The following is a 26,258-nucleotide window of genomic DNA, read 5'->3' as shown; positions in this document are numbered from 1 at the left end:
CAGTTTAAACATTTGATATGTCATCTATGTTCTATTCTGAATAAAATATGGAATTTTGAAACTTGGGCGGCACGGTGGTGTAGTGGTTAGCGCTGTCGCCTCACAGCAAGAAGGTCCTGGGTTCGAGCCCCGGGGCCGGCGAGGGCCTTTCTGTGCGGAGTTTGCATGTTGTCCGCGTGGGTTTCCTCTGGGTGCTCCGGTTTCCCCCACAGTCCAAAGACATGCAGGTTAGGTTAACTCGTGACTCTAAATTGACCGTAGGTGTGAATGGTTGTCTGTGTCTATGTGTCAGCCCTGTGATGACCTGGCGACTTGTCCAGGGTGTACCCCGCCTTTCGCCCGTAGTCAGCTGGGATAGGCTCCAGCTTGCCTGCAACCCTGTAGAAGGATAAAGCGGCTAGAGATAATGAGATGAGATGAGATTTTGAAACTTCCACATCATTGCATTCCGTTTTTATTTACAATTTGTACTTTATACCAACTTTTTTGGAATCGGGGTTGTACCATGACCGAGGTCTTGAAAGTACTGACCGAGGCCGAGGTCACGGTATTTCACCATATGGATCGACCTTGAGCTGGTAAATAATATATTTATTTTTTTCTTTACCAAATTCTAACAGAAAACGAGAGCGCCCGAAAGGGAAAACCGAGCCGAGCCGCCATTTTGAATCCTCATTCACGGCTGTAATGCAAATGGCTTCCTCCTCGGTATACAAGTGCACTTCCATGGCAGGAAAAAAACTACATTTTGCCGCCTATGTAGTCCCCTATTTATACAAAATCGAGTCATTCAGGATTCAGCCATGTTTTTGCTCGCCGTTAGCAACAATGAGAGGTTTTTAGCTTTCTCCTGAAATGTTTTCTTTTATTTCTTCTTCCTCAGGGTAGTAAAACTCGCTTTCGCTGTGAAGACTGTCGTTATCGCTATCCATGCTGTAAAATTAATGCTATTCTCCTGAGAAATGCTGGCAAAAAGTTATAAGTTTTTTGATAATCTTATAAATAAATCTTATAAAAAAAGATAAATGTTGACAAAAAATGCTACTATGTTTGTTGTTGTTGTGAACGAACAAGTCACCAGAGGTCCATAACCGGGGTCCGTAACTTGGGTCCGTATCATAGGATACGGACCCGCTCGCCAGCTAATCAGAGCGCAGGATTTGATGGAAACCGTACCGTGAAAAAAATAATTAACAGTTATTCCACGAAATCGAGTCGTACATGAGCTGATATACGCCGAGTTGGCTATAAGCCATGTACGACGAGATTGAGTGGAATAACTGTTTTATTCTATCCACATTCACTGGATTTTGAGAAACAGAGCTTTTTTTATTTTTATTTATTGCAAATTCAATGGATAAAAACTTTATAAGAATAATTCTTGAAAAATAAAAAAGATACATTCTTGCCATCAAATATGTTTATTCCATATCTTGTTGCTTTTTAAAATATTTTTGGGGGTTTTACTTTCAAGGAGAGTTTTTATTTCGTCCTCGGTTGGTTCAGCAACACGCGCTGCCATTTTGTTTTTCCCTACTCACAGTATATGAGCTGATATCCTAGTAGTAGAGTAGCCAGTCAGAGTGCACGATTGCTCATATCCAGTGAATGTGGATAGAATAACTACAGTTATACTGCCATCTCTTTTACTCTTTACATTTTTATATATGCACGTTTCTGTGCACTAGTTTTTGTCAGAACCTTTGAAAACAGTGAAGAAGAAGAAGAAGAAGAAGAAGCCTTTATTTTTGTCACATGCACATTCAAGCACAGCGAAATTCCTCCTCTGCATTTCTTCCTCCCCATCTGAAGCAGTGAATACATGCACATGTGAGCGCACACACACATACCAGTGCAGGGGGCAGCTATACTACAGCACCCAGGGAGCGAGTAGAGGTTAGGTGCCTTGCTCAAGGGCACTTCAGCCATTCCTGCTGGTCCAGGGAATCAAACCAGCGACCTTTTAGTCCTAAAGCTGCTTCTCTAACCTTTAGGCCACAGCTCCCCCCCAGTGATACTGATGAGTTTTTTTGTTTTGTTTTGTTTTGTTTTGTTTTTCAAAACAAAATCCAGTACTGGGTTTAACAATAATGGTTTGCAAGATATTGACTTGGGCCCTGTCCATATGGCAACAGATTCAGGTGAATCTGATAAAATTGTTTATTGTTTCGGCCTGGCGTCCACACGGCACCAGCGTTTTGGGTGCCCCAAAACGAAATCTTTTGAGAACGGGTTCCAGAGTGGAAAAATCTGGCAACGGCCCCGTTGCGAAGTCGTCTGGATGAGTAGAACGGATTTGTTTACGATGACGTCACAACCACATGACTGTCAGTGCTTCACGCCGGGTAGAAGTGTAACGAACTCGATGTGAGTTGTCAACAAATCCTATAACTTGGTTCATGAAACGCGCTTACAAAATATTTTCACTGTGAATATTTATTGTGTAATGGTGCAAAGTGAGAGAGAGAGAGAGAGAGAGAGAGAGAGTGAGAGAATAGCCCTTAGGGCACAGTCTTTAGTCCAAACACTGCGGAAGTACTGAGTATAACCAAACCGCGCACCGCCCGTGCGCTTTCCAAAAACAAAAACAATCCCGCCAGCAAAAATAGGAAAAAAAAAAGGAGCGATCTCACCTCTTCAGATGTTGGTTTAAGTCCGACAATACATTCCTCAAAAAGGGCGCAGAAGAACAAAGTAATCCATCAACGTGTAGCATTCAATTTATTCCGGACCATTAAAGAATTCTGGAGGATATCAGAATGTTGGCGTACCGGCTTCAATCTACCCCCATTCATTCCTCTTTCCGCGTCTTTCGTTTTATGCTACTGATTAATAATCAAAACTTTGTGGCTAATGCTACAGAAGAAGGGGTTTATGCTCATGCGTCTACTTCTTCTATTGTTCTGGTGTCTCCGATGGGACCGTCTTACCGCGCACGTAGAGGTGTGGCATGTATATTGCATCGTTTTCAGCAAGCGTTGCGTTGCCATATGAACCTGATATTTTACTGATCCGTTGCCCATGTGGACGCAATATTTAAAAAAAAAAAATCTCGTTGCCGTTGTCGTGTGGATGTAGCCTTGTTTGCAGACCGGCTATGAAAAACACTGTGGCGCCATTTTTACAAGACATCAGTAACAAAGGTCTGTGATTGGTCATTTGCAGTGTCCATCAAATAACTGCTTCCTAGGAAAGCCATGTTAAATGAAGTCAGCTAACAACTCAACTAGTGATAGTCTGGCTTGTCAGACTGTTAGGGAGCCAGAGAACCATTCAGGAAAAGAGTGCACTTATTTATTTTGAATAAAACATGAAGGCACTACATTGTTTCAGATCTTAGAGTTTTAAGGACCTGAACGTAGCTGGGTGGGTAAGTGGAGCATGTGATACATGAATTCTTAAACATATGTATCTCTCTTGATGCAGCTTGATGTTGGCAGTTTGGCAACCAAAGCCTACCCCAACACCTTTCTACTTAATACAGTTCGAGACGAGATTCGCCTGAGGAGTCAAATGTGCATAATTGTATTTCTTGGATACGTTTCAAATGGCAAAGCTGTGAAGCTTCACATTTCTGTATGCATCTTATTATACACTCGCAAACACTAAACTCCCTGGTGCCACAGGTCTCTGACAAGCAGCCCGTGCCTTCGAGTGAGAACTCAGTCATAGAGACCATCAAACACTCCACCAAAGTTTTGATGGGACACCCTGGGGATAGGGACTCTTATCACCTCTTCTTCTTGCATCATTCCACTCAAACGGTGGCTGATGAATGTAAAAAATGCACGTTTAACTCACTTTGGAGGTGCCTGCTTTCTCTTGTCTCCAGCCACAGCTCTTTTTATCCTCCTATTGCATTATTGCGTTCTTCATGGTGATTGGCTCTCCTGAGGATGGACAAAGGACTGTGAGGAGGTTCACGTATCCCCTCCTTTGTTCGGCTAAAAAAAGGGTTGTTCAGGTTGATTATGGCTCAAGGAGTGCCAACAGTCCCGAGGGCCTGGAGAGAGGACATGTTATTCCTTGCCATTTGTTTTTTACTGCCTCGTCTGATTTAGAAATACAGCCACTACTGGAATTGTGAAGTGTGGAGAATGTATAGAATGACCTCCAAATCACAGGGGATGTGTGGTGATGGCAAGTATTTGTGCATGAATAGGTTTGAGAGAGAGAGAGTGTGTGTGTGTGTGTGTGTGTGTGTGTGTGTGTGTGTGTGTGTGTGTGTGTGTGTGAGAGAGAGTGTGTGTGTGTGTGGGGGGGTGTTACTGCATAACATTGCTGGTGTTTATGACAGATAGGTATGTCTATAAATATTACTGTAAACAACAAAAAAAAACATACAGGTGAAAATTAACATATGACAGTCTGAGTATTACACTCAAATATCAGCTTTTTCAACATGCTTATTATACTTTAGGAATAAATGCCATTATGTTCTTGCAGGTGAACATGAAATTTATGTTCCCTTCAGTTTTGTACTCCAATATTACATAGGAAAATCCATCCGTCCATCCATTATCTGTAGCCGCTTTATCCTGTTCTACAGGATCGCAGGCAAGCTGGAGCCTATCCCAGCTGACTACAGGCGAAAGGCAGGGTACACCCTGGACAAGTCGCCAGGTCATCGCAGGGCTGATACATAGACACAAACAACCATTCACACTCATGGTCAATTTAGAGCCACCAATTAGCCGAACCTGCGGGGGAAACCAGAGCACCCGGAGGAAACCCATGCAGACACGGGGAGAACATGCAAACTCCACACAGAAAGGTCCTCGTCGGCCGCTGGGCTCGAACCCAGGACCTTCTTGCTGTGAGGCGACAGTGCTAACCACTACACCACCATGCTGTGCCAAATGTTAATATATATTTTAAAATATATCCATTCTGTGAAAGTAAACCCTTTTATATACGTAGAAAATTAAAACATTATCCGCAGCATGTCAGTATACACAATACGGACAAGGGCCGCTGCTTTAATTTGAAATGGAGTACAAAAGGAATTTTGCATAAAGAAATTTGTTAACTGAAAAAAGAGATTAGATTTAAAGCAGTAAGACATTTTGTGAAATAACAAATCCGGGGAATTGAACCAGCAACCTTTTGGTCCCAAAGCTGCTTCACTACATTTTCCATTCAGAACTCCATGAGGGTGTCAAACTTTACTGTACTCTGTACCGGTACCTCATATGTTACATAAATTGGACTCCACGAGACCTCTGAAGGTTTGCTGTGGTATATGGCGCTAAGACGTGAGCAGCAGGTTGTTTAAGTCCTGTACGTTGTGAGGTGTTGCCTCCATGGATCAGACTCTTTGTCCAGCACGTCCCACAGGTATTTGATTGGGTTGAGCTCTGGGGAATTTGGAATTATCCTGCTGAAAGAGACCAATGCCATTAGGGAATACCATTGCCATGAAGAGGTGTAAACTGGGAATACTGCATGCCAGGAAAACCCCACAAGACCTGTTGTTTTGGAGATGCTCTGACCCAGTCATCTAGCCATCACCATTTGGTTTTTGTCAGAGTCACTCAGATCCTCACGCTTGCCCATTTTTTTCCTGCTTCCGACACATCAACTTCAAGAACTGACTGTTCTCTTGCTGCTGAATATATCCCACCCAAGGTCTTTTTATTTGTCATTTCAACCATATACAGTTGGTACAGTGCACAGTTAAAACGAAACAGTGTTTCTCCAGGACCATGGTGCCACATTAAACATCACAGGACTACAAATCTACATATAACAACATAAAGTGCAAGAGTGCAACACTGCAGACAATAAATGACACAATAGAGAGACAATAAACGGACAAGAAAAAAAGAAAAACAAGATGGCGGCGCGGCGGTAGGACGCAGCGGCCTCTCCGGATCTAAAATGGTGCTTTTTTGTGTCATGATGTTCCTCTGCTTGACCCCTTGACAGGTGTCACTCTAAGGCCCCGGTCACACCGCCCGAACTTTGCTGGAGCGTTCCTTGAACGGTAGGGAGGGGGGGCCGAATTTCGACAACGCTCGTCACCGCGCACAAAATGGGAAAAAAATCGAAAACACGGGCGTTGGCTTAGCGGTGCACCGCTGAAGCGGGCGTTGCTTTAGCGTTGGTTTAGCGGTAGCGAGCGTTGGTTTAGCGGTGACGCGAGTGTTGGTATAGCGGCGTTCTGCGCATGCGGGCTTTGGCTCGGCGGGGGTATAAAGTTGGTTTAGCACCAATCATAGCAAGTCTCTCAGCATCCATGGTGATACAGTTTTACTGTAACTTTGAGCAAATTCGATATAGATGAGGTCTGAACTCAACGGCAGCTCGATTCCAAATGAGCTCCTGGTCCATTTCTCCCCATATTTATAGCCAAATTCTAGTCCCGCTCCGACACCTCTATACCAATGCCAAACCAAAGTTCATCGCTGCCATGGATAGCTGCTTCAACGCCCGACACCGTTCCAGCAACCCCGTGTCCACTCGTAAAACGCTTACAACCGCTCCACCGAAGTTTGTGCAACGTTTAATCGCCACCCGGGCAACGCTGGCGAAGCAGCGGTGGTCCAGCGTTCAAGATTTCTGCGTTGGCCTAGCGGACCCAAGCGTCCACGAACTTGCGTCTAGCGGTGCCAAACTTTGACTGGGCGTTGGTGGAGTGGGGGTGAACTTTGCCGGGGCGGAAAATTGCCCCCTCCTCACCGCTCGCAATATTTTGTGCAGCTCAAAACTTTCGGAGCGGTAGAAGGGCCCCTCGAGAAACATCAGCGGTGGCCGAGCGTATACGGCGTTGCTTTAATGGGGGCCAACTTTTGTTAAACGGTGGTGAACGGTTACGAGCGGTGATGAATTTTTTTCACCGCTCCAGGAACGCTCCAGCAAAGTTCGGGCGGTGTGACCGGGGCCTAACAATGTATGTTTTGGCTTTTGGTGTATATGCACATATATTTAGCATCTGTATGGATTAAAATAAGCGACAGACCCTTCTAATTTTAAAAGACAGTTTTGCTAGAACTTTCCTGGGGAAGGAAAACTACATCTGTTTGTTTGAGGTTGTTGAAGGAAAATCTGTTTTAGTTTGAGGATAAACTTGGCATCGCAATAGAAAAAGCCTTTCTGCAGGCAGAAATGTATTTGTTAACAGATTATTGATGGATACTGTGAGCTGCAGTGACAGACACTGTTGTGTTTGATTTGGTTTTAGACTCAATAGATGACTGTCCCAGTAACTGTTTCGGTAATGGAGACTGCATCGCTGGAACCTGCCACTGTTTTCTGGGCTTCAGAGGACCAGACTGCAGCAGGGGTAAGAACTCTCTCTCTCTTCTTCTTCCTTCTTCTTCTTCCTTCTTCCTTCTTCTTTCTGTCTCTGCCTCTGCTATATAGCATTAAATATTTGCACAGCCCACCTACATTAACCTGTAAAATACCTTTCTTACGTTGTCTAGATTTTCGGAGCACTGTAGAAGGTGGTATAGTACCTTCTATTATTGATAGATTTTGTTTCTATATTCCTTCAAATAAAAAATAAAAATTAAGTCAACATCAAATAATGTCCAATGTGATATAACCAACACATTTACAGGTACAAGCTCTAGTCGGTTTTATCCCCCGCTGGCCAAAAGTTATAAAATATTAAAAAATATAATTTGACAATTTCATGAGAGAATGTTTTCCTTCTGAAATCAATTCCTCTCACAATTTTTGGAGGAATTTCACGAAACTTGACAAGAGGCATTGATACAGTGGTGCTTGAAAGTTTGTGAACCCTTTAGAATTTTCTATATTTCTGCATAAATATGACCTAAAACATCATCAGATTTTCACACAAGTCCTAAAAGTAGATAAAGAGAACCCAGTTAAACAAATGAGACAAAAATATTATACTTGGTCATTTATTTATTGAGGAAAATGATCCAATATTACATATCTGTGAGTGGCAAAAGTATGTGAACCTCTAGGATTAGCAGTTAATTTGAAGGTGAATACGCATATTGCAATTTAATTTCGTTTGTGAAAATTTTACCAGAGTTTTGACCCTTGATTCAATAACTTGTACTTTGACAATTTCACGAGGGTGTATGTTATTCTGAAATCAACTCCTCTCACAATTTGTGGAGGAATTTCACCAAACTTGGTAAAAGGCTTTGTTATATGACAGTTATACAGTACACACATTGAAATTTCATTTAATTTGGGCAAATTTTACCAGAGTTATGCCCTTGATTATGGACAAATTTGTACTTTGGCAATTTCATCAAGGTGTGCTTACTTTCTGAAATCAACTTCCTTCACAATTTTTATCCCCCGCTGGCCGAAAGGCCCGAAGGGGGATCATGTCATGGCAATATCCGTCCGTCCGTCCATCCATCCCGGGAAGGGTACTCACCTTCTGAAATCAACTCCTCTCACAATTTTTGGAGGAATTTCATGAAACTTGACAGAATTCTTTATATGTCGGTAATATGCATATTGCAATTTCATTCAATTCAGTCGCATTTTACCAGAGTTATGGCCTAGTTGCCAGTGCGGGATATTGTGCTCTCACGGCACTCTTGTTGTTTTATAATGTAGAATATACTAGAAAGCTGGCTTTAAAAATCCTTCATGAAACCTTGAGCTTGTTGAGTTTGAACATGATTTTACATACTGTAGTCACTATCAGCACTTAAATGATGAAATGAAGCGTATTTGTGTTTGCTCTTACTCCTTACAGCCTCCTGTCCAGTTCTTTGCAGTGGAAATGGTCAGTACCTGAAAGGCCGCTGCATGTGCCACAGTGGTTGGAAAGGGCCGGAGTGTGATGTTCCCACCAGCCAGTGCATCGACGTGACCTGCAGTGGACATGGGACATGCATAGTTGGGACCTGCATTTGCAATCCAGGCTACAAAGGAGAGAACTGTGAGGAATGTAAGAGCATCCTGCTGATCAGTGTGATCTGCTTTTGAGAATATTTTCAGTCAATGTTTCCTCTTTTCCTGAGCCTGGGCCTGGGTAAGATGCTCCGGTTCAGCTTCGGACCATATTGAAAAGGGATTTCAGTAGCAAATTGCTGCCGAAGGTATCATTTAGTTTTATGCCATTAATTCGTTAGCTCCCAGGTGAATTCACCCTCCCCTCACATTACCCAGCATGAGGCTTACCTGATTGCAGCAGCCTGCTGAACGACTAGTTAGGCAAAATGTTTCTGTCTCTCCACTAGTCAAACGCAACATTTGTGCATCGCCAAGCACAGAGCTATAATATAGAGAAAGACTCTGGCCTCTGGTACGCTTATGGAGCTTTTCCAGGGCCAGCCTATACACTGTTCCTGAATATTTTAGACCTCACAGTTTTTGGAGCCAAGCCCAATAGTGATCTCTTTTTGATAAGCTGGTGTAGCTTCTCTGGCCTCATTTCTCTTTCATATATTATGGATGTTTTGGAGGGCTTCGTGACATTCCATTATGCAGCAAAACAATCCCTTTTCTTCTGTGAAATCCAATAAGTTTTGCACAGAGGCAAATTGTGACTTTAATCTTTTAATGGTGTCCCAGTGGCCTGGCAGAGAGGCCCAGAGCAAGGCGCTGAGAGATAAGATTGAGCTTGCCCATTGTATTTGGCACCTTTTGATGGCTCTCGTTTCAAGATGAAAAATAGAGCAGTTGATTTTGATAAATGCAGGGTTTGACACCTCTGATCCCCACCGCACATTCTATTTTGGGTCGCACAGTCTGCAGACAGAGGGAGAGAATAGAGCTGCTGGCCCTTTAAGGGTCCTACCTTTCTTCCCTGCGACCTTCAGGCAGTGATGATTAATTGCCAGGAGAGTAGCTCCTGTCAGTTAGCCTATGATCTCAGCCTTGTGCCCAAGCCATCTGCTAAGAGGCCATACCTCCTGTTTGTCTAGAAAGGCCTTCCTTGTCCTTTTATGTTGTGAAAAAGCGAAGCCACCATACTGCACGCCTCTCTTCCAGCCCCCTATGGGTTCCCCTACATTGTACATTCTCCATCTGTGAGATCCCATTTCTTGTTGTTGTTATTATTTTCTAATTGAGTTTTTTTTTTCTCTCATGGTTCTTGTCCCCTCGTTAACCGAGGCCACATTCGCCAGCTTTCTCGAGGTCTCTAGTATTCATTAAACAACCATTAGCCATCATTAGCATGCAACTGAACAGACTTTCTGCCTTTTTTTTTCTTTTTTGCCAGAGGTTGAGAGATAGAAGGATCAAGCGGCATGAGTCAGGCAGGAGATATAGTGGAATAAAGAGCAGTAAATGTGTGAGGATGGGAGCGTGTGCTTTTTTTTTTTTTTTCCTCATCAGGCCTGAGCCTTGAAACAGACACCTTGTTTGCATTCCATGCTGCTTTTGGTTTTCTGGATTCAGTTGTGAGCAAGAGTCCATGTCCAGTGCCGCTTTTCAATTTATCCCAGTATGCATTGGCTGCAGCCTCCATTCTTGGCAATGAGAAGAAATCTCATTACCGAGAGAGAGAGAGAGCGCTCTACTCCACCTGGTGACATGAGGAATGACTATAGAAGTGGCTGTTTCATTCACCAGATTTAAAATCTCTTTCCTGTCCAGATGTAACAAAAAGAATTGCTGGGAATATGGAGAGATCCTTGTGCAAGAGGTTCCCAGAGGAAAAGCTTGGAAAACCCACCAAGTATATTATTCCAAAAGCATAGAAAATGTCATTCTAAGAATTGAATTCGTATTTGCCAAAGACAAATATGCACTCTAGCTCCTTTTTTTTTTTTTCCACCACGCTTTCTCCCCTGTCTCTGTGTTCCTGTTCCACACTGTGATGTGTGTTTATTTTAGCTTGGGCAGCTTTTTCTGGCTCAAATCGTTGTTTATTATTCTTCACAGTGGATTGCCTGGACCCCACATGCTCAGGCCGTGGTGTGTGTGTGCGCGGCGAGTGCCACTGCTTTGTGGGTTGGGGAGGCTCTGGGTGTGAGAGTCCACGGGCATCCTGCATGGACCAGTGCTCAGGTCATGGAGCCTTCCTGGCAGAGACGGGCACCTGCAACTGTGACCCTAACTGGACCGGGCACGACTGCTCAACAGGTCAGTACTGTTACAAATGAGCGAAAAAAAAACCCCCAAAAAACTTCAGGCTACTTCAGTCACCTAAAGCAGTGTTAATGTTAATCACAGCTAGGGAGTAAAATGTTGACAACGTTAACTAATGTGATCCATTAGAAATCAGACCAGTTCAGGGTTTCTGAAGGAATGGTTACACTTCTGCTGAAACCATTGCTTAACCCACACCATACTTTAAACTCTTTAGCAATCGTGGAGTATTGGACATTTTTATAAGGCTTTTAAAATGTTGTTGCTATGGTTTACACCACCTCTTTTTTCCTGACGCTGAGCCTGAAAGAAAAAAGGGAGTAAACCAAAGAGCATGATACTGCTGCCTGATTAAATTGCCCAATTTAATGACGGCTACAGCCGGTATAGTGCCTAACTTTATGTTTCCAGCTGCTACAATGTCACAATTATAGTTTTATTTAATGATTCATCAACGTGATCATATCTCCATGTGTGACGCAAACATGAAACCCAGGAAAAGAAACCTGATTGAATCTCACTCATGTTGTTAATTTATAGCTGATGTGATGTGAGAGTTTTATCATGGAGGAGAAATTATTACAGAAGCCACTTTGTGAAACTGATAGTTATAGAAAGCAATTTGTCAAATTTCTGTCTCATGCATTTATATAAAAGATTTTTAACAGACTACACTTTCAAAATGTGGTGAAGCCAAAAGCAGGCATATCCAAAAGGTGGTGAGGACATGACTCCAATGTTAGTTAGCACCATAGTCATTGATTATTTAAGAAGAATTGGATGCTTTCCAATTCTTTGAGGATAAAAGATTATCAGTCATGCTGGGCATGAATGGATAAAATTGTCTCCCCTAATCTAAAGCCGCTTTTATTTTCACATGCTATGACTCAGACCTATGATTCAGACCTGGTACCGTTTTCAGTGGCCATTCAACTTCTTTCATATTATACTTTTTTTTTAAATCAGATCCTATAGACAATACTGTAAAGTATGCACAACCTGTAATGTGTGACCTACATTACTGAGACTCTACTCAGTTTATATATATATATATATATATATATATATATATATATATATATATATATATATATATATATGATAGATAGATAGATAGATAGATAGATAGATAGATAGATAGATAGATAGATAGATAGATAGGCATATTGCTGTGTATACAAGTGAGACTCATTCCCTTTTTCAATCAACAGGGAACACGTTCTTGAACTGGTTCTGTTCAGGCTTCTTTGTTGGCAGCTCAGTGGTGTAGAGGTTAGCACTGTTGCCTCACAGCAAGGAGGTTCTGGGTTCAAGCCCAGCCCAGTTTGCATGTTCTCTCTGTGTCTGCATGGGTTTCCTCCGGGTGCTTTACAGTAGTTTCCTCCACAGTTCAAAGACATGCGGTGAGGTTAATATGGCAGCCATGGCACGGTGGTGTAGTGGTTAGCACTGTCGCCCCACAGCAAGAAGGTCCTGGGGTCAAGCCCAGTGGCCAACAAGGTCCTTTCTGTATGGAATTTGCATGTTCTCCCCGTGTCCGCGTGGGTTTCCTCTGGGTGCTCCGGTTTCCCCCACAGTCAAAGACATGCAGGTTAGGCTAATTAAAAAAAAAAGTTAAAGTCCTTCCCACGCCTTACAGTACCTGGTATTCCTAGGCAGTCTCCCACTCAAGTACTAACCAGGCCCAACTCTGTATGGTGGCGCATCGGGCGGCGCTGATCTCCGTTTCCATAGCCCTCGGCCTCTCACCTATTACATAGCTAGGGTTACAGTGGGGGACTAGTCCTCTGGTAACCACGAGAGTTTAACTCCCCATGCACATCTGTATTGCAGCGTGCCTTGCCAGATGGTAGTAGGTACCATTTTTATGATGGTCTTTGGTATGACCCGACCGTGAATAGAACTCACGATCTCCCGATCGAGAGGCGGACACGCTACCACTAGGCCACTAGTCGGTGGTTAGGCTAATTGGTGGCTCTAAATTGACCGTAGGTGTGAATGTGAGTGTGAATGGTTATCTGTGTCTGTGTCAGCCCTGTGATAACCTGGCGACTTGTCCAGGGTGTACCCCGCCTCTCGCCCATAGTCAGCTGGGATAGGCTCCAGCTTGCCTGTGACCCTGCACAGGATAAGTGGATGGATGGATGGATGGATGGATGGGGCAGCCATGGGCTGAAGTACCTTTGAACAAGGCACCAACTCCCAACTGCTCCCTGGGCGCTCTAGCATAGCTGCCCACTGCTCTGGGTATGTGTGTGTGCTCATTGCTCACATGCATGTGTGTGTTAACTGCTTCAGATGGGTTAAATCCAGAGAGGAATGATAAATAAAGTTCTTCTTCTTCTTTAAACCTTGGTGCCAGCTAGCAAACCAGTCCACGTTTTCACCAGTTTTGAGTAGAAACATTATAATCAATGATGTGTCATGAACAGAGGGTGCTGCACAATGCACAACAGGAGTAAACAGTTGTACCAAGATGGTGGAGTGTATTGATTACCTGTGAGCTCTTGTTCTGCTACTGCAGATATTTGTTTCCATTACATTTTTTTCTGAAGATACATCCAAAGTTTTGCATTCTCTATTGCTGCGCTCTGCTTCCTCTCCAAACTAATGACATGCCCATTGATGTCATAATGGTTCACGCTGGAAAAACTAGCTATAATTTGTTTTTTTCAGGCTCAAACCAATTTATTTTTGGTTGAAATGCTCTGAACGGTTCACAATTTAGTGTGTGAACCAGAAAGGAACCCATTCCCTGTTGGTTGAAAAGGGGTATGAGAGTGAAAACACAGCCAGTTATGACTCTGTTAATGCTGATCTTGTAAACACTAAGGCCAAGTTTACATTAGACCGTATCTGTCTCGTTTTCTTCGCGGATGCACTGTCCGTTTACATTAAAACGCCTGGAAACGCTGGGAAACGGGAATCCGCCAGGGTCCACGTATTCAATCCAGATCGTGTCTGGTCCGGTGCTGTGTAAACATTGAGATACGCGGATATGCTGTGCTGAGCTCTAGCTGGCGTCGTCATTGGACAACGTCACTGTGACATCCACCTTCCTGATTCGCTGGCGTTGGTCATGTGACGCGACTGCTGAAAAACGGCGCGGACTTCCGCCTTGTATCACCTTTCATTAAAGAGTATAAAAGTATGAAAATACTGCAAATACTGATGCAAATACTGCCCATTGTGTAGTTATGATTGTCTTTAGGCTTGCCATCCTTCCACTTGCAAGTGGTAAGTGACGCGCATGCCCGATATGCACTGGGATCACACACACAGCGGCTCAGTCCCGAATCACTGCTCGTGCGCTTCACTCGCGCGCTCTGTGAGCTGCGCAGGGCCGGAGTGCGCACCCTCCAGAGGGCACTCGCCCTCGGGGCGGAGTGATTTGGAGCGCAGGATGCCTGCGGAGCCGAGCGTATCCGTGTATTGGCGTTGCTGTGTGCACGCGAATCGTGTATTGGCGTTGCTGTGTGCACGCGAATCGTTTTAAAAACGTTAATCTGATGATCCGCTGATACAGTCTAATGTAAACCCCACCTAAGATATGTGTGGTACCCTTTGAGGTGTCCCTGTCAAATATTCGTTTTAACACTGCATTTAATCTGCTGTCCGTGTTTATGTGCACATATGCACTGTACATTAAGGTACAACTTGTCTTAGCAGAGATATCCACAAGCGCTGGCGACCAGGAGTTTTCTCCACCTACACAGATAGTCCGCGCTGGCTACTCGATCTCAGAAAGAAAAAAAAGAAAAAACCCTTGCTTTTCAATGTTCAAGCAATTTATCATCTCCACTGCCCATAATTTGCTGCAAATCCAATTATTTCACCATGAAATTGGTGAAATCTTCGATTCAGTTCTAACATGACCAGAAGCGACGGCATATTGTTGATCGATTCTCGCGCTCTGATTGGCTGAGCCGGACCACGTGACCACGCCGTAGCAGACGGTAAAGATGCAGTTGGTGCTTGTTGCAGATGATTTCAGTCAGTTTTCACAAAGTGCCACTGAAGAAGAAACTAAAACCTTCCATGGGCCAAATAAATATAAAGTCTATGTTTTCTGCACGTTTGTACATGTAAATCGTGATTAATATTTTCATATCTAAGAATTGTTATTTTCATATCCAGAAGCTACCCGGAGTGCCGAAATTCCCATAGAGATGTCTGGTCCCTTAGCTAAGGCTTCATACTTCTAAAGTGCAAGTGCAAATAACTTATTGTGTGCAAATGTTTATGCTGAAATTAAAACTATACATTACACAATACCACACGAGAAGCACATCAGGTACATTACACATGCACCCCAAATAAGCTCACCATGTAGTTATGTTACAGAGCCAGGCAGCGTACTACAGAGGGGAACTGAGAAAGCCAAGCAAGCACACATCTGGAAGGAAATTTCATACGTATTTTGCAAGTATTTTACAGGGAAATGGTTAGTATTTTATTAGCTGAGAACGCACCAGAAGGCATGTAAATTTCAAAATTTTCTGGGGGTACCCCTTGAGCATTAACGCACTGCAAATTCCAGAACCACCTACTACTTTTTTTTAGCCAGCTGCTTCAGATTTTCTAGAGAACCCTGCCATAGTGAAACAAGAAGCAGCAGGCTGTCTGTAATCTTACCCAATTACATTGCCATGGGATCAGTCACTTCCTGTTTTCTTGGAGGTGTTGGAGTATAATTGTACACCAAAGGTAATTTATGTTGTGGTTCACCATTCGCGTTACTCAGAGAAATCTCAAAAGCAACTCTTAAGCCTGTCATTTTCCCAAAATGATTGCGTCTGTGTTCTAAAGAAGGCCTTTTGCTAAAATCCCCAGATGTTCAGAGAGAAAAATAATGATCCTTGTGTTAGCTGTTTTATAAAAAGTCGCATTTGTTGTGCTTCATTTTGATCACGCAGGCCATTTTGATTATTTGTGTTGCTTCCTTAATTTCCCCCCCCCTCTTTCTTTTATTTAAAATTGGTTCTCTGCGTTTTGCTTGGCTGCTGTAGCATGACTTACAGGGCCAATAAATGAGCCAATTGTGTACCTGGAAATGGAGTGCAGGCTTTCTCTGCTATGTTGAGCCATTTTTTTCCCCTCGATACTGTTATGCTGAGATGTAAAGAGTCAATCAGTAGTAGAGGAAGCTATAGTAGACTTTGATACAATATATATTTGGATTGCTGTTTCGTACATGTAGTGAAGATGCTGGAACAAGGTTGGGTTCTGTGCACACATCCTCCTGAGACTTCCTTCTGTAGATACTGTAGTAAGAGCTCCTCTCTGCATGCCGTACTTACTGCCAGCAAGTGAGTGCAAACTGACTCAACTCTTTCAGAGGTTTGATCTGTCTACAGATTATAACCCCTCAATGCTCATCTCATTATCATCTCATTATCTCTAGCCGCTTTATCCTTCTACAGGGTCGCAGGCAAGCTGGAGCCTATCCCAGCTGACTACGGGTGAAAGGCGGGGTACACCCTGGACAAGTCGCCAGGTCATCACAGGGCTGACACATAGACACAGACAACCATTCACACTCACATTCACACCTACGGTCAATTTAGAGTCACCAGTTAACCTAACCTGCATGTCTTTGGACTGTGGGGGAAACCGGAGCACCCGGAGGAAACCCACGCGGACACGGGGAGAACATGCAAACTCCACACAGAAAGGCCCTCGCCGGCCTCGGGGCTCGAACCCGGACCTTCTTGCTGTGAGGCGACAGCGCTAACCACTACACCACCGTGCCGCCCCCCCTCAATGCTGACACTTTTATTGGTGTACAGTATGTTTTAGTTATTTATTGTGCCCTGAAATTATTCCATGACATAATGAAAATCTCAGCAATTTAAGCATGAAAGGCTTATTTTATCTTTCCTCATATTATTGGGATTTTGTTGTTGTTGTTGTTATTGTAGGTTTTTTTTTTCATTACAGAAATCCAATTTATTGTGGACTTTTGATAAAACACTTCTCCAATGGGCTTCAAGAGATGATCCAAGTAAAAATCAGTCTTCTCTTCCAAAGTGTCGAAACACAACGATCTGTGACTGTGAATTTCCCCCATTAATGCCAAACTGACAGGTTGACCTATTAGGTAATCCAGGGGATTTGCTGGAAAATAGGCATTTTAAAGGCTGGCTTCTCAAGCAGAAGGGCTGGTACTATAAATTATGATTAGCTTGCAGTTTCTGGCTCGCGGCCCTGCGTGCTTTCAGAGCTCGTGAGGCGCGCCAGAATTTAAACGGAGGAGTGTCTGCTCGTGGAGAATGCCTACCTCAGGCCAGAGAGCTCAGGCACAAATCCAAGATATTGTGTAAAGCCAAAGTGCATTTTACCTGTGTTAACGGTGAGGAGAGGTAAATTATTTAAGTGTCATGAAATCGCAGACGTGATGGATGAAAATGCATTTTAGGAAAAAAAAAAAAGCTTGGTAATCGAAACAAACAGGCAGATATAATGAGCCAGAGCGCAGCTAAAGGGTTGGCGATGTGCAAACACACTAATCCAAATCCAAACAGCAAAGTAATAAAAAAAAATAATAATAATCAAAAAAACCAGAATAGACAGTAACAAGGCTGAGTAAAGTCACCCACAATAAACCTGGACCCAGACTTTGCAGATGGCCCTGTTTCTGGGTTTTATATCGGTGAGTTCTCAGTGAGATGCAGATGTGGGTGATCAGAAGTCAGGTGACCTTGAACATGGATATGTAGAGAATCTTGTGCTTGGGATTGTAGTTCACTTCCTCCCACTAGAGTTTCTCCGTTCACTAAATCAGAGCAATGAGAATTATTTTTGGGGAAGGTCATTTTTCTTAATTGATAGTTATCTTGTCCCTTCCACATACAGCCCCAGTGAAAAGTTTGTACACCCGTACTCACTCATAGGTTTTTACTGTATTTTCTACATTGTAGAGCAATACTGAAGACATCAAAACTATGAAATAACATCTGGACCATGTATGGAATTATGTGGTAAACAAAAAAAGTGGGGCGGCACGGTGGTGTAGTGGTTAGCGCTGTCGCCTCACAGCAAGAAGGTCCGGGTTCGAGCCCCGTGGCCGGCGAGGGCCTTTCTGTGCGGAGTTTGCATGTTCTCCCCGTGTCCGCGTGGGTTTCCTCTGGGTGCTCCGGTTTCCTCCACAGTCTAAAGACATGCAGGTTAGGTTAACTGGTGGCTCTAAATTGACCGTAGGTGTGAATGTGAGTGTGAATGGTTGTCTGTGTCTATAGCTGTGTTCACATATATACCGGTACGATAGTGGTATAACTGTATCGATACAAAGTATACCGGTACAGTTTAGTGCATCTGTCCACACTAGCGAGAAATGTTTGCGGTTTTCTTTCACGGTAGTTGAAATGCACGTGCGCGAAATGTTTCCGTGGTTACCGAGTAACTTCCTTCCGAGAATATGGTGGATGAAACAATGTGTGTGTGCTTTTTGTTGTCAATGTACAGTCTGTATTTCTGGTGGTCATTTATTCAGTCGAATCGTATAAAATGCGCGAGGCAGTTGAGAAAGAAACAAAGAAAACGAATCTCCTGTTCCAACTGTTCCTGGCATCGCTCGTCTCCGCAAAGCTCCAACAAACACATAACTTCGTCTTTGCTCCATGTAGCTCCACGGTCGTTTTGAGCCATTTTGACGTTTTATTTACAGCTGGAAAGCACGTGCATATTGTATTGTATGAATAACCCGGAAGAAGTAGGAATGGTTCATTGCGCTTGCGCATTATATTTGTATCGATACAGAACCGCTTCATCTGTCCACACTACAGCGAAGCGCTACAGTACCGATACTGTACCGGTACGAAACCCATACATTTATGGGTTTCGTACCGATACAGTTATACCGCTACAGTACCGGTATAGTTGCTAGTGTGGACAGGTGTTGCGGTACGAAAGTAGTATCGTATCGGTACAAAATCCCTAGTGTGGACAGGGTATATGTGTCAGCCCTGTGATGACCTGGCGACTTGTCCAGGGTGTACCCCGCCTTTCACCCGTAGTCAGCTGGGATAGGCTCCAGCTTGCCTGCGACCCTGTAGAACAGGATAAAGCGGCTACAGATAATGAGATGAGATGCTTTGCACACTATTGGCATTTTCTTAACCAGCTTCATGAGGTAGTCACCTGGAATGCTTTTCGGTTAAAAGGTGCCTCGTCAAAAGTTAATTAGTGCAATTACTTGCTTTCTTAATGCGCTTGAGATCAAACAGTAAATAATAAAAATACAGTAATTAGCCCTATTCCACAACTGTTACACAACTTACTTAATCCATATTGTGTCAAGGATCCGCTCAACTAAGTAAAGAGAAACGACATCCGTCATTACTTTAAGACATGAAGAAGTGTCTTTTAATTAATGAAAATAAAGAAAAACCATTGAATTAGAAGGTTTGCCTGGTACTGTTCTTGATGTGGATAAAGGGCATGAGATTTATGCACTATGGCTACGTTCACACTGCAGGCTGAAGTGACTCAAATCCGATCTTTTCGCCCATATGTGACCTGTATCCGATCTTGTATTGACAATATGAACGACACAGATCCGATTTTTTCAAATCCGACCCAGGCCGTTTGGATATGTGGTCCTAATTCCGATTCCTATCCGCTCTTTTCATATGCGACTTCAGTCTGAACCGCCAGGTCGCATTCATCCGACTTACACGTCATCAACAAGCCACAAACGTCACTATTCTGCGCTGAAGTAGGCGGCGGGTCTCTCAAAAAAAGTTACAACAACATGGCTCATGACCACGGGCACAGATAGAGGGTGGGACTTGTCCCACCCAGATTTAAATTCACCTCGTTCGGTCCCCCCCACTTATAGGGAGGAAAAACATCTATGCTGTCTTTCTTTGCATAAGGCAAACCTCACGGAAAAATCAAAAGACTAATTACCATTCGGTTTATTGAGGTGCACAGCAGTACAGACATAGTTGCAACAACTCACATAAAACAAAACAAAGACTGATATTCGGTTGGTTGAGCTGCGCAGACTGCACAGGTTGCGAGCTCGAGCTTGGTTGCTATGGTTACTAACAACAAGTTTGACAGGCATATCGGGGTTGGGGTTGGTTTGCTGGCAGCTTTGTCCCCCCCCAGTTTTTTGTCCCCCCCAGTTCAAAAAACGTATCTGCGCCCCTGCGCATGACATCAATGCGAGGGACGCTTCGGGCTGTGAAGGTTCTGAATCTTCTCAATGGAAGGACGCAGAGGTTAGGGAGCTGATTTCCATTTGGGGGGATACAGCTATTCAAGCTAGATTGGATGGGTCATACCGCAACCGGGCGGTTTTACTTCCGTAAACACTGGCCATGCTCACTGCGTGTGACGTCGTCGTATCCTGCAATGCGCATGCGGAACACTTTTAGGTCGCTTTTCGTTCATACTGAGGATCACATACAAGTCGCATATATTTGTTAATGTGAACGACCTCACAAAAAAATCGGATTTCACAAAAAAAATCTGAATTGAGCATTAAGCCTTGCAGTGTGAACGTAGCGTATTAGGATCAGGAATGCATCTGTGTCATGTTTTATGAAATGCTACAGGCAGGAGTGGAAAGTGTCAAAAGCAGCCTTTATATCTCATACCCTTTATTATTTACAAGTACTGGAGGAGTAAGTCCATTTAGGATTTAAAAAAAAAATCCTACATTTGAGAATTTCATTACATTTTCCCAGCTCTAAACTCCGTACTTGAAAGCTAATGTTACGATGTCGATATGCTCAAGACGTTTCTTTTGTGATACGTGCAGTGATGTATAGTTAATGACATTATTAGAAGGATGAGGTTAGATCCGTTAGATGTCCTCCACTATTACAGAAACATCTCCCCAGGAAGAATAAAATGATTATTTCTGTGCAGGAGAGCAGGATAGAAACAGAGACCATAAGAGACTGAGAAAAACAAGGCAGGAAGAGAGGAATGGTTTTATACAGGAAGGAACAGTATCCAGCCTTTTGTTTGTATTTGCTGGGTCTGGGGTTGTTAGGCAGGAAGCAGGATGGTGTCTCCAAGACAACTCTGAGCAGCTTTGAATGAATGCTGTTAAAACACCTCTAATCGAAATGTAACACGGAAAATTAAGGGCATTTACATAATTTAACAAAGACCCGATTCTGTAAGGAGGCATAAGGAGAGGGGTTTTTTTTTCCCTCTCTCCATTAAGCTTTCACGTTTTGTAATGTTATATTATGGTCTGTAGCTGAAAAACCTAACATGACTCACACGTGTTTTAATCAGTATTTAAACCATGGCACCGCACACCATATAACTGCCTCACTGATACATAGCTTTTACCTTATTTCCGGCACCCTGTGGCAAATGCATGGGTATCACTCCAACACTTTCGCACGCAAGAACACCATTTTTTTTGTTTTGTTTTATTACACACAATCTAATTCACAGTATGACCTCATTTTCAATTGCGTCGCAGTTTCTCTACTTTTTCTTTCTGAAACCTAGCTGACTGAGAATAATAACCTTGGCTATCAGAATTTGAAAGTTTCGCAGTTCAGTAGCAGCGCTGGTGAGGTGTTACGTTTCTGTATTGCCTTGTCTCTGTATCTTTATCCCACCTGGCTGCCTCGGTGACCCCTGAGCTCCAGGAGGCAGAAGAGAGCATTTGATTTGTAAACACTCAGATGGCAGATTTTTTAAAATGCAGGTTCTGTTAGAGCGTGTTGTACATTCCCCATCTGGCCCTGCTCTCCTCCACTGACTCGCTGACTCGCCTGCAGTGCAGGGCTTTTTTTTTTTGTTTGTTTGTTTATTTGTTTGTTTTCCCCTACTATTGCGATACACTGTCTTTTGTCACCTCAGACGCCACAGTGAGCCTCCCAGCCTTTGTATCATGGCGAAGCAGGATTTAATGAAAGCTGACGTGTTTCCATTTCCATAGAAAGTCAAAATTGGATTGCGGCTTTTTCTGCTTCGCCACAAAGAAGCTCATTTACAAAGAAAGGTTCAAGGGGCAGTGGGGAAACCTGACAGAGTTCCCACCTCCCTCTTTCCTTTTCAGACAGACTTATTAGATTTGTATTGTCCAAAGGGGATCCTTTCCTCTCTTATGAGGTGCGAGAATTCCTTTTCAAGAGCCATCAAATAAACTAGTGGAGCATGGCCATCTGATCTCTGACAATAACTTCTGGATTTGTTTTCTATTACCCCCCCTCTGCCCTGTGCCTTTCCTGTCCCCTTCCCTTTCTCATTCCCTCCCCTATTCACTCCAACAGAGCTTTGTGCGTCGGACTGTGGCGGCCATGGCATCTGCGTAGCGGGCGGCTGCCGCTGTGAGGAGGGTTGGACGGGTGTCGTTTGCGATCAGAGGGCATGCCACCCGCGCTGCAGCGAACACGGCACCTGCAAGGATGGCAAGTGTGAATGCAGCCCAGGCTGGAACGGAGAACACTGCACTATCGGTAGGGTGAAAGGGGTGGGGTTGGGCTAGCGTGGATTTCTGAATGTGTGGATGAGCGAGCGAGAGAGAGAGAGAGAGAGAGAGAGGGTTGGGTCATGTATGGGGGGGGTCACTAGAAAGGGAGAAGCATGTGTAATTGAATTTGTGTAACTCGGCATAGCATGAAGAGGTTTGCTCAAGGATCTGAAGCTTGACTTCATGCATTTTAATGTAAAAATATGCTAAGGTGTCTTTTCATTTCCGCTCATCCTTTGCCTCATCCCTCTTTTTTTTATCCTCCCACATTGCTGTTACCTTTTGATTTGGTGATGTGAAATACAAACATTTGCATCGTCTCCAGCAGCACAGTCACTGGAAAGATGCTCTTTCAGATGGATCAAAATCAATTGGAAAGCTTTTATTTACTCAGCAAGCTCTGGAACTGGAATTCAAAGCACCAATTTTACATCAAACTTTATATGAACTATATTTAGAATTTGATTAAAACTGCCAGAGAGTTAATCAGCTGAGGAGACGCTCACAACTCGCTCTTTCACTCTGTCATCTTCTTGTGTTTTTTTTTCATTACCTCAGAGTTGACTCATGAGGAAGACATGACATCAGAAGGGACACTGTGCCTCCACATCTGGCTTCCCTTAACCCAATACAGTCGAGACGCTTCCAGAAATTTCAAGTCTGGTTTAAAAAAAAAAAAAAGGCTTGAAGACTGCCCGTTTCTCCACATGCTGGGTTGATGGGTAGCCTGAGATCTGTTGAGAAGCCAGTTGAGATTTAAGGTCTAGTTTAATCCAAACCCTGCTAATAGTAAGCTAACTTTGGCAGGTTGCATGACATCATTCTCACCGTCATCGCAGACTTCGTGTTAGACATCAGCATTGTTTTTAGCAAAAGCCCGTTTTCAGCAATATCCCACAGGACTTAGCAAAGCTTCCAAAGTGGCAAGGTGAAAGCAAATGAAAAGAATACATGATTAGGTCAATCTGTTGTGTGGGCAGTTCCACATGACCGTTTTGATATTGCTTTTTGGGGGTGAATTGACCTTCAGGCACTAATTAACAGTTATTCCACAAAATTGAGTCGTACATGAGCTGATGGCGGCTATAAGCCATGTACGATGAGATTGAGCAGAATAACTGTTTTATTCTATCCACATTCATGGGCTTTTGAGAAACAGAGCATTTTTATTTTTTGCAAATTCGATGAATAAACACTTTCTACAAAACGTCCAACAAAATCATTTCCGCTTAGAATGTAAACAAACCGGCGAAATGACAGTAGCAATTTATGAAAAATGCTATAATAATAACTCTTGAAAAATAAAAAAAGATATGTTCTGACCATCAAATACTTTCATTCCATATTTTGTTGCTCTTTTGTTTTTTGGGGGGTTTTGTTTTCAAGTAGAGTTTTTATTTCATCCTCGGTTGGTTCAGCAACACGCTCCGCCATTTTGTTTTTCTCTACTCATGGTATATGAGCTGATATCCTAGTAGTAGCGTAGCCAATCAGAGCGCACGATTGCTCATATCCAGTGAATGTGGATAGAATAACAGTGATGCTAGTATGAGCTTTATTTTACAGTCTAAGAAGCAAGACTTAAATCCTGAACATTTTTATTTTGAATAAACATTTGTAAATTAATTTCTCACCGATCCCATTCGGAACTGGTCTCGAATGATCCGATCAGAAGTGAACTCAAAAGGTGGTTTCAGAGCCAGTAACTCTTTAGACTTTATGTATAGATTAAATTAAAGGCTCTATTTTTTGCTCTTTATTTAAAGTCCTTGAGGCTTTTAATTTTGCTGGGATGTAAAAAATAAATAAATAAATAAAATAATTCAACATGGTTTGCTAAGTAGCACATGTTTTAACCACATAAGCGAGGAATGAATGCATATATGAAATGATGTATGAGCATTTAGTTCCACTGATGAATACACAACATGAGAATTTGGCATATTTCCGCATCTTGGAAATGTTCCAGTTTTGAACTTAATATGTTTTTAATGCTTTTAACTCATTGGAGATAATGCACTACCAATAACCCCATAGTATTGACTTTAAAAGCAACAGATGGCAATTTCCTCCAAGCATAATTAAGAGCAATGAGCCTTAGGTAGAAATGCACAATATTTATATGACTATGTAAGTGAGAATAGTAAATGTTAATGTTTCTCTCTTGGCCCTGTCTGGGGTCTTCTCACTTTGTGTTTGCTGAGCGGATTCCCATTGTCCCAGTTGACCTTAAAGATCCTGAATGGGCCAGTGGACTGAGCCGTTCTGGGAGACTGCCTTTCCCAGTGTGCCTGTCTAAACACCATTGTGCCTCGTCCCCTGTCTCAACTGTTTACTCTCTCTCTCTCTCTCTCTCTCTCTCTCCCTCTCTCTATCTCTTTTCTTATTCTGAGAAGTGTCCCTGCCACCTCTGCTCACTAGAAATGGGTGACACAGTTCTTTGCTGCTGTCATTGCGCTTTCCAGACCCTGATTTTTGTCTGTTTGTCAGTCAATGGCCCCAGAAAAGAAATGGGCCATAAACAGAGCACGACAATTCACACAGCGGGGAAGGAAATCAAAATAAGCAGAGCCGCGTTTTGACTATATTTAGTTTTCGGCATTCTGAAGTTATACAAGGCAAAAATGGCATCTCCGAGAGAGTGCACGGAGAGCCTGCAAGCTTTTCTGCAGGCCTTGAGTGCAAGTATTCAATGTTTAATATTGTCGCAATGAAATATTAATATGCCTTTTATACATGCCATGGTGAGATGCATCATTTGTGAAACACAGGGAATCATAGTATTACATAAAGAGCTTAACTGCAATAGAAATGCTCCAGGAAAAATCATTCAGTTATTTGTGGTAAATAAGGATTCATTTCTGACTCACAATGAGCCGGATATACTGTATAGGATAGAGTTTTTTTTGTTTTTTTTTATAGCCGTATTTAGTAATTGTAAAATTGTTATAATTAGGATTCTATATGTAGTTTTATATAAACACTCATGATGGCGTTTTTATTTGTTTTTTTTTTTATTCGATAATCCCTTGCCATAGTAATGCTTACTCATGCCAGAGCTGGGTGGACAGGAACTGCTTCTTACGAGCTTTATCTCTCTCTCTCTCTCTCTCTCTGTCTCTCTCTCTCTGTGTGTTTCTGATTTTGCGTCTCAGCCTGTGCTGTGTGTGTGTGTGTGTATATATATATCTGTGTATGTGTGTGTAGCTCTTAATGCATGCTGTCAGTTCCTGTCACTAAAGGCACGCACACCTGCTCTAGCTCTTGCTGTCCGTGTCTCATTCTGGAAGCAGCACTGTTCAGATCCTCCCCTTACATGTCCTTGTCTTTTATCTCCCAAGCTCACTATCTGGATAAGGTAGTGAAAGGTATGGCATTCCTACTTTCCTTCCTTCCCTCATTTCTCCTGTCCTTCCCTCCATCTCATCCCCATATCCCTTCTTTCATCCAGCACATGCACAGCTCACGGTTCATTGCAGCATTCAGACAAGCCTCCTTTCTCCTCTTCTCACTCCTCTGCTCCCTCCTCGCGCTCACTCCTCTCTTTTCGTTCTTTTGTGAACCCATTGACGGCGGATGAATTTTTGCCAGTATTGTGCATGAACTGTATTTTCATCTTTAAATAAGTCAGTGGTTCTCAGCTCATTTTTCCGGAGGAACATTTGCCCTTTATTATTAAGTCATGGCCCAAACGCTATTTAACCGTCTAATATTTCGGATTAATTTCACAAAATGAATCATGCAGAACTAGGCCGTGAACTGGTCAAAC

The 26,258-nt window shown here is 43.1% G+C and overlaps 1 protein-coding gene across 4 annotated transcripts in view; it reads left to right on the top strand.

The window, feature by feature from the left end:
* Nucleotides 1–26,258, top strand: part of tenm4 (teneurin transmembrane protein 4) — a 353,388-nt gene that overhangs the window by 172,775 nt on the left and 154,355 nt on the right. For 3 of the 4 annotated variants that reach the window (XM_060944153.1, XM_060944154.1, XM_060944151.1), the window contains 4 exons: nucleotides 7,184–7,285; nucleotides 8,696–8,890; nucleotides 10,834–11,034; nucleotides 22,290–22,475. In XM_060944153.1, the coding sequence (XP_060800136.1) occupies nucleotides 7,184–7,285; nucleotides 8,696–8,890; nucleotides 10,834–11,034; nucleotides 22,290–22,475 (684 nt within the window). Of the gene's footprint in view, nucleotides 1–7,183; nucleotides 7,286–8,695; nucleotides 8,891–10,833; nucleotides 11,035–22,289; nucleotides 22,476–25,830; nucleotides 25,858–26,258 lie in introns of all 4 variants that reach the window. The other variant, XM_060944152.1, reaches the window with a different exon arrangement.

This window comes from Neoarius graeffei, chromosome 17 (assembly GCF_027579695.1).
Source record: "Neoarius graeffei isolate fNeoGra1 chromosome 17, fNeoGra1.pri, whole genome shotgun sequence".
NCBI classification, from domain to species: Eukaryota; Metazoa; Chordata; class Actinopteri; order Siluriformes; family Ariidae; genus Neoarius; species Neoarius graeffei.
This window is presented reverse-complemented; position numbering and strand designations above follow the sequence as displayed.